The following is a 9,351-nucleotide window of genomic DNA, read 5'->3' on the forward strand; positions in this document are numbered from 1 at the left end:
CCAGCACGCGGCCCTTCCTGCTGGCTCGTTTTAGTTTAACGACTGACAGGAGTATAGTTCATCTTCTTCAGCTCTGCGATTGCGTCCTTGCAAGTTTTTGTTTCTGTTGGAACCTGCGCCGCAATCGCGGGCGAAGTGGCCTGGCTTCCCACATTTAAAGCATTTACCAGAGCTATCCTTTTTCTCTCCCAGCAGTTGGATTATCTTCTTCAGCATTTCCTTTGTATCGTTCGGTGTCTCCACTTCCACTCGAAGGGCTTTATAAGCCGGCCTACTACGCCGTTTCACGTGTCTGAGCATACGAGACAGTTTCAACAAATGTTGGCTTTGGATGCGCATACGTCTCTCGCTTGGTGTACATGTCCCGAATTCCGCTGATGAATCCCTGAATGTTTACCCTTTCGAGGTGCTCACCAGATGCGTTCCAAATTACGAAGTGGGCCAACCTCTCAATCTCTGAGGCGAATTCCTGTAGAGTCTCGTCGTATTTTTGGCAGCGATTCTCCAGCTCCATCTGGTAAATCTGCTACCTGTGCTCGCTGCCATAACGTCTTTCCACGTCCCCCTAAAAAGCATCGTAATTGTTCCTTTCACAGTCAGAAATAGTATGCAAGATTTTCGCTGCAGATGCTTTTAATGCCACAAATAGCACAGCGGATTTATCCTCCATGCTACAATGGTTTGCTGTAGCCGTCTTCTCAAACTGGTGCTTAAAGACCTGGAAAGGAATTGTGCCGTCAAAAGATGGAGTTTTTACCTTAGGAGAATTTGTCAAAGCAGCTGGATGATTCAACTGCAAGTCTAGGAGACGACCTTCTAACTCGCTCATCTTAGCCTCGACTTTATTCTGTCTCTTGATTTTGTCCTGTATTTGTGCAATCATTTCATCCTGTGCTTCCTGTTAGGCTGATACCGCTGATGATATACGTGTCTCCAGCGCTTGTATTTGTGACGAAACATCTGACGACGACTGCGACCTCTGTGCTTCAAACTGGGAAGAAATCTGTGATGACATTAAAATGATTAAATAATGGCTGACTTCCAAAACGTATCAATACAATGTTTGGAAACTGTTATACTGCGGTATTCAAACTGTTTGTAAATGCAGAGTTGCGACACATTGCAACATTATAGATTGCAATGGTAACCAAAAACAAACGAAGCATCAACTTTGTTTCTGATGCGCTGATTGCTCTAGCGATGCGTTTCGATAACTTTTCGAATGCATTTTGGAAAAGTATACATTGTCAAAATTTTGTAGTAGCGTTATGGCACATTATACTTTGTACGTATGCAAAGCAATTGACGTTTTGAAAGTCAGCCAATCTTCGACATGCGTGTATCCTGACACGGCAGCCAATAACGTGTTCATGTTCATAGCTGTTGATGAACGTGGAGGCTTTTGCTGTTCTTCAACCTTCCTAGATGTCTGCTGCACATCCTTCGACGAACAAGCAGCCTCATCCTTCTATTCGTCTTTCGTGGATGTCGCGTCGTCCGCACGATGAAAGTTGTATTTGTCAACGTCGATGTCTTCCTTTTCCATAGCCCTCTCTCAGCCGTGATAGTAACTCCAAAGAACGTAGATAACAACAAGGAACAACTCGTTATAATTGTAGCGCAAGAGAGTAACAGGGGCGTGCCTTCTCTTTTCATCCAATCAAAAAACGTACTAGAGCAAAAGAGAAGGCATGCCGCTGTTACTCACTTTCGCTACAATTATAACGAGTATTCTCTTCTTATTATCTACGTTCTTTGGTAACTCCACTTTCCTTCCGGAGGTTGATAAACTTCGCTTCTCCAACTCCAGTTTGAGTTCCTCGATCTTTAGCTCTTGAGTTTTTGTCATTCTCAGGACTTCTTCCTTTGGGATTTATTTAACAATCCAAAAACATTACAAGGTAAAATCATTGGCTTTATTTCTTTATTTATTCTGAACGTTTGGAATAAACCTTTTTGTTTACTTATTCTTTAGAATGTTCGTGATGATATGTTAACGTATATTTCAAACGCTTTCTGTTTATTCTGGCTGTGAAATGGGATTATCTGGAATGTATAAAGAAACGCAGCCATTGAGAGGCAGTCTGACGTTGCCAACAATATAATTTTAAAGACAAAAGAGAACGCACGCCCCTGTTGCTCACTTTCGCTACAATTATAACGAGTTGTCCCTTCTTGTTATCTACGTTCTTTGATTCTATCATTCTTGGATTACCCTAACCTAATGCCTTGATTATAATGGACGGGGCGAATCGGAACAAATCGAGGCGAATTCGTAATGCAGCGTTTTTGCTGCATTTAAAATGCAACATTTAGCACTTTCGAACATATGTTTTCGAAGAGCGTTCTTGTTACCGCATTTAGCAAGGCGAATTTATGCAAGGTGGTGTTAACAGAACAAAAACAAAAATTACAACAACTAATTATACGCTCCTTGACAATCAGTACAAAGCCAAATTACAACAAACTCATGATTTTGACAAAAGGTACAATTTCGCCGTGAAATCAGCGGATCCGATAACACCACCTTGTATAGATTCGCCTTGGCATTTAGCAAATGTACATTTACGCGAGTTCGAAATCATATGCTTTTGACAAACAGCCGTGTTCCCGTCGCTTATTCAGATCCGTATCTATTACGATAAATTCTCACGGAACAGATAATGTGCAAAAACCCCTACTGAAAAGGAAAAAATAAATTCTAAACCGAAAATTCAATACAAAAACTTGAATTGTTTTAACCATAACCGAACATTTGTTTGTGTATATATTCATTTGTCGGTGCTGTCAATTATAATTTCCACACTTAATTAGGAAACAAAACAAACAGAGTTGATCACAAATTAATCCAGATTTCTATCAGCATCATATCGATGTTGAATTTGCATAACTTTTCTTTATCCAAATAATGTAAAATATTAAATGAAATCTCGATTGGCGATCACTGAAACGCAGCTAGCGACTGTTACTCGAAAAAGCAATGTTGCCACTTTTTCTCATTAAACCATGTTCGAATCGTGGAAATTTTGGAAGATCACAGGGTTGCTTTTAGCATTAAGATTCTTAATGCATAAATGAAGTTGCATTTAGTTGCATTTAGGGGACGAATTTTGTATGGATAAATGTACATTTAGAGTAGCACTTATGGCCTGTTTTAAAAACTTACGCGTTTTTGCTTACGCGTAGAATCACATTTAGCGCATTCAGCTCTAAATGCTACTCTAAATGTACATTTAGCCATACAAAATTCGTCACCTAAATGCAACTAAATGCAACTCCATTTTTGCATTAAGAATCTAAATGCTAAAAACAACCCTGTGATATTCCAAAATTTCCACGATTCGAACATAGTTTAATGATAAAAAGTGGCAACATTGCTTTTTCGCGTATACAGTGGCTAGCTGCGTTTCAGTGATCGCCGATCGAGATTTCATTTATTATTTTATAGTATTTGGGTAAAGAAAAGTTACGCAAAGTCAACATCGATGTGATGCTGATAGAAATCTGGATCAATTTTTGATCAACTCTGTTTGTTTTGTTTCCTAATTAAGTGAGGAAATTTTAATTGATAGCAGCGACAAATGAATACATACACAAACAAATTTTTGGTTATGGTTAAAACAATTCAAGTTTTTGTATTGAATTTTTGGTTTAAAATTTATTTTTTCCTTTTCAGTAAGGTTTTTGCACATTATCTTCTGCGTGAGAATTGTTCGTAATAGATACGGATCTGAATAAGCGACTGGAACACGGCTGTGTGTCAAAAGCATACGATTTCGTACTCGCGTAAATGTACATTTGCTAAATGCGAAAGCATGAACGCTCTTCGAAAACTTATGTTCGAAAGTGCTAAATGTTGCATTTTAAATGCAGCAAAAACGCTGCATTAGAGCTAAATGCGCTAAATGTGCTTTTACGCGTAAGCAAAAACAGCCCATAAGGATCTATTAATTTTAGATTGTTCCGTTTTACGTAACGTTTACGTGCATTATAACAATTTGCATTAATTTCCCATACAATAGATAATTAAGTGACAGTTCACTCCGTTCCGTTACTTCCATTATAACCCAGGCATAAGGTTTCTACTGTGTTTATAAAAATGTACATACTTCAAAAGGAATTTATCAATAAACCAGTGCGTGGAAATTTGAAATCTTAGCTTTAAATTAAAGCTCAATCCTTTGACTACACGTGTATGTTAAAGTACAAATAACTAGACCGTACCCCTTGGAGAAGCAATACGCTCAACTTTGTTTTTTTTTCTCGTAATTTTTCCCTGAAAAATGTCAGTATTTTGTTCAAATCGTTTCCATAATTTTGTGTTATTCATTACATTACATCACTTTAATTTTGTTAAATTGTATCGTATCGTGTAAAACTCATAATTCATCAATACAAGGTTCGATAAACTGACAGTTGCCTCTCTCGCACCGCTCCCTTAGCAGGGGCACCGTGTTGCTTCTTTGCACATTCACATGGAAACAGTGTAGCTTTGGTATGAAATAGAAGTATGAGCGTTTGTGCAATATGTTTATTTGTATTGGCATATGAAGCACATTTAACTGATGAAAACATAAATTGTTTTTAAATCGGATGTTTACATCAATCTCATAGTAGTCTTATTTTAATTTTGAGTCGTCTTGCAGTTTTTATACACCTAAATAGCACATAAATTACATAATTCACATAGATACATCAATATTACGTTCAACATTTCTATTAAAATGCCAGCTTTCCTGCAAATACATTAGAATTTACAAAAGGAATTTCACTACTAATTGCCTTCTTTTCGTACTTTTCTACTACCATTTTCGCACCAAGAGATTTCATTCCTCCCCTTTTCTCCGTTCTTCGTAAATGCAACCTTTTGTAAGGGAGTGTCAAACCGCAGCTGTCAATAATTATCTAACCTTGTATTATTGAATCATGTGTAAAACTGGACAACCGCTTGCAAGCGTAAAGGCTGATTCACATACAACTTTCTTCGCTTTGCTCGCTAGTTCTTTGCTTTGACATATAAGATCGATGTAGGCATATGCCAAGAATGATAGAATACAAGATTGCGCCGATCAGAGAGGATTTTTGAGAATAACTTTTTGTGACGTCACACTGGTGCATTGCGAGAGAGAAATGCCAAAACGTGAGCAAGAATGGAAGAAGAAGAAAAAATGTTGCAAGAAAAATGTAAACAAGTTGCACCAGTGTGACGTCATGCAAACAACGATTCTGTCAAATTCGTTAAGAGAGGAATAGCGGTCCGAGATCGGCGCAACCTTTGTATTCTCTCAATCGTGGGCATATGCATGAGTATGCTCACATAAAAAACGTTTGAAGCAAAGCAAAGCAGAACGAAGCAAAATCTTGGGCAACTCTCAACTTTTGCCCGCTTTGGCAATCAGCTGTCTACATGTATCTTTTTTCGTGCGCTTGCATTTGCGTTTAATGACAAAAATAGGGTAAATAGGAATTATTATTGCTATTATCAATGCATATTATTATATTGTTATCTATTTTACAGATAAAATATATGGAGGAAAAGGAGAACGCAAAAGCTGTCAAAGCGTTTATTGTAGCATACCTTCTGCGTTTCACGCTTTGTTGTCAAAGTTTGAACTGTCAAGCAAAGCGAAGAAAGTTGTATGTGAATGGCCCTTAAGAAATTGAACAGCTGATACGATAGCTATCGTATGGTAATACCGATATACGATAAATGGTACCCTACAAGAAATCTTACTGGCAAATGGCCAGTCACCTGACGGTCAGTGTTGATGCAGTAAAGCTGCAATTTCCTCATCAGAAATTCAGGGGTAATATAAAAAACCTGACCAGTTCTTTTAGGTACATGTGACTATGCGTCCTTTTCACACATGGAGATTTTACCAGCAGTCCTTTTCTTGTACGATACCTATCGAACTTCATACGCCACAATTTAATTCGTAATACGGTACAACTGAATGCATACGTTTATCGTGTGTCGTATGGATTCATAATAGGAGCTTATACTAAAAAATGTTACAATGCGCGTAATAATTACAGCAAATACATCATTTTGACATTAAGAACCACGCAGGCGAATATCCAGCTGCTTTTGTAACACCACCTTTTATGAATTCGCCATGTTTTTGAATAAAAACTATCTGATAAGGCGATATTTATTGACGGAGCCTACAATATTGTTGGATCGTGATCTACATCCAGTGTTGCCAAAGTTTTGAATTTGAAAAAGCTCTAAAACCCAAAAAAAATCGCGTTTTTTTTAGAAAAAAATCACCAAATTTTTTATTGGAGGATTCAATTGACTTTGTATGCATACAAAATTTTATTGTAGGTATGTCGATTCAAATTAAAAAAATTTAATATTTCTTCCTCGGCGGTCGAAGGTTCGTTATTCATTTTACTGTTAGGAGATGCTGGTGCTTGTTGTAATATTCGTAGAAAAGATAACAAATTCAGGCTGAATAAAAGGTCTAAAGATCTATTCCTGATCTCAGCAACATGGACGTTTTTACAGGCAATGGCAAATTATCGTATGTAATTCTGGCATGATTTAAAATTCTACCACATATTTATTTGACAAACATAGGACCTTTCGCTTATGATTGTCATTGTGCCGTGATTTTGTTTTCATTTATGTAAAGTTCCTTACGAAACTTGCAATTGCTCTAAATTTAACTTCCATTATGTTTCAGATTTACAGTTTTGGTGTCTTCAAACTAAAAAAAAGCACTAAAAACGCACCAAGCACCAAACTCAAAAATTTTCGCGTTTTGAATTAAGAAAAGCACTAAATTTAGTGCGAAAAGCACTAAGTTGACAACAGTGTCTACATCGCAAAATTTCTAATAATTTTGAAATCTGGGTCGCGGATCGTAATACCGTCAATAAATATTGAACGTTTAGCATTTTCAAAACGCGATCCATATATTTCGTCAGTATATATTGTACTCTCATAATGCGAACATCAAAAACATGTTCGCTCTCGGCGCTCAAAACCTTTCAAAACAAATTGAAAGTATTTAAATTAGCATTGGAAATTTTAAAATAATTATGGAATGCATTATCTGTAAATTATTCGTATAAAATAAAAATATTTTCTTGCGATATAATAAGCGTGCAGCACAAAAATTATGCAAATACTGACGCGATAAATTTTGAACATGTAGCATTCGTGCGCGATCCATCAATCCATCAATATGGATCGCGATCCAAATATCGTGATAATTACTGACCGTGTGACAGGGCCCGTATTGTTCGTTTTAAAAAATCTACGAGCTTCTTTTGTGTGTAAAATCAACCAAAATTAATTTTATGAGATCCGTGCCCTGGGCATGACTAATCATTTGACAGCTGCTGTCAATTTAAAATATACCCAGTCACCGGAGGAAAGCAACATTTTTTGTTTTTCTCAGCCGCCGTGTTAAAATTTTCAAATAAATCAGTAAAATAGCATGGATTTCTCACAGGATTATGGTATCCACGACAATGCCGTTAGTACAGGCACAACCATCATGGCAGTTGAATTTGATGGAGGCGTAATCATCGGCGCAGATTCCCGCACCAGCACTGGGCTCTTTGTGGCCAATCGTGTCACAGATAAATTAACTCGCATTACAGACAAAATCTACTGTTGCCGTAGTGGCTCCGCCGCTGATACACAAGCAATCGCTGATATTGTTTCTTACTCCCTGAATTACCATGAAAATCAAACTGGTGAAGAACCATTGGTTGCTGAGGCTGCATCAGAATTCCGCAACTATTGCTACAACTATCGTGACAGCTTGCTGGCAGGCATTATTGTGGCTGGTTGGGATAAAAGAAACGGCGGACAAGTGTACTCCATACCATTGGGTGGCATGTTGAAGCGCGAAGCAGTAACAATTGGTGGTTCTGGTTCGAGCTACATTTATGGGTTCGTTCGTGAATCGTATCGTCCGCAAATGAGCAAGGAAGATTGTGTTGCCTTTGTGGTGAAGGCTGTAAAACATGCTATCTATCATGATGGCAGCTCAGGTGGTGTGGTTCGTATTGGCATAATCACAGAGGATGGTATCGAGCGAAGAGTATTTTACAATACAGAATCTGGCAATCCAGTTGAAATTGGAAATTAATGAAAGTTCTTTTTATAAATAAAAAAATTACGAATAAGTGCTGGATTTATGTAGGTTTTTGATTAAATATGTTTACTACAATAAATACTATGGAAATATGAATGTTAAAGTTTGATTCAATAAAGAAACGCACCTAAGCCAAAGCATCGTACCTACGACAGTCTGGTGTACGTCTGGCCAAGGACGGTCACTCCAGTAACACTCCACAAAAACTCTTCGGGGAATTTTTATACTGATACAATGATACAATAACAGCTCGCGACAGTCTGGCTAAGGACTGTCACTCCAGCAACACTCCCCAAAGCCTCTTTGGGAAATCTATAAGCTGTTACAACAACAACTATCAGTCTGCTTATCTTGTCGCATGGTCCGTCTTTTAATACTTCTGTGGAAATAAACTTTTATATAAGTTGGCTAAGGACGAAAATTGCAGAAGTCCCAGAACAATACGCTGATACAATAAGAATTTCAGATGCTCTCTTACCCATTATAAGTTATAGATCTTTTAATGTTAAGAATTGAAAACAGTCTACTTTGTTAATTATTGAATCATGCATACATACTACATTTTTTTCCGAAGGTTGGATAAGCAAATATGTAAAAAGATAACAAACGATATTGAACATAAAAGAAGACACTATAAATATCTTTTAATTCTGCAAGTCCAATATAAACTTCTTGCCGGTGAAACCTTTAAAATTCATAGCTGCTGCCATTGCTTCTCTAAACTTCTGCAATGGTACCATCTCATGGACCGGGGCGGCGAACTTTCCCTGCTCGATCATTTCACACAAATCATTGAACATTTCTATACGTTGCGGCGAATCAGAGTTTTCCTTCGTCCAGCGGGTCATCCAAAAACCGCGGAATGCTATATCTTTGAAAATGAGGGCAGCTGTACTGGCGACAACCGGTTCGCGCGACATACCTCCATAGGTGACCATTACACCTTTATCTTCCAAATGACGTGCTACCTCAGTGGCACTTTTACCACCCACACAATTAAAGGCTAGTCGCGGTATTGGCAAATGTTTTTCTTTGAATAGCGGACTCGCGCGAATTTCTTCTTCGGTTAGTACTTCAGTTGCGCCAAGTGACTTTAAATAATCTTTTAAGGGCCCAATATCTGGGCGATCGCGTACTATGCCAACTGACTTTATATCCCATGCTTTACATAACTGGTGCACCGCCTGGCCGACAGCGCTATTTGCACCATTTTGTATGACGCAATCTCCAGGACGCA

At 37.9% G+C, this 9,351-nt stretch overlaps 2 protein-coding genes across 2 annotated transcripts; one reads left to right on the forward strand and one right to left on the reverse strand.

The window, feature by feature from the left end:
• The first annotated feature begins 7,338 nt into the window (after nucleotides 1-7,338).
• On the forward strand, nucleotides 7,339-8,210 carry Prosbeta1 (proteasome beta1 subunit). The gene has a single exon (XM_017631372.1). It carries the CDS (start codon nucleotides 7,449-7,451, stop codon nucleotides 8,106-8,108), a length of 660 nt encoding a protein of 219 aa, XP_017486861.1. The 5' UTR covers nucleotides 7,339-7,448; the 3' UTR covers nucleotides 8,109-8,210.
• A 373-nt stretch (nucleotides 8,211-8,583) lies between these two features.
• LOC108375273 (probable trans-2-enoyl-CoA reductase, mitochondrial) lies at nucleotides 8,584-9,346 on the reverse strand (the record flags this gene model as incomplete). Its single annotated transcript, XM_017631371.1, has 1 exon — nucleotides 8,584-9,346. A coding segment is annotated over one exon (588 nt), but the record flags the coding sequence as incomplete, so codon positions are not given.
• Nucleotides 9,347-9,351: the final 5 nt, after the last annotated feature.

This window comes from Rhagoletis zephyria, unplaced genomic scaffold, assembly GCF_001687245.7.
Source record: "Rhagoletis zephyria isolate East Lansing unplaced genomic scaffold, Rhagoletis_zephyria_1.1 Rzeph_scaffold_08710, whole genome shotgun sequence".
NCBI classification, from domain to species: domain Eukaryota; kingdom Metazoa; phylum Arthropoda; class Insecta; order Diptera; family Tephritidae; genus Rhagoletis; species Rhagoletis zephyria.

Coding starts and splice junctions, on each gene's coding strand:
- Prosbeta1 (XM_017631372.1), top strand. CDS start 7,449: ATGGATTTCTCACAGGATTATGGTATCCACGACAATGCCGTTAGTACA.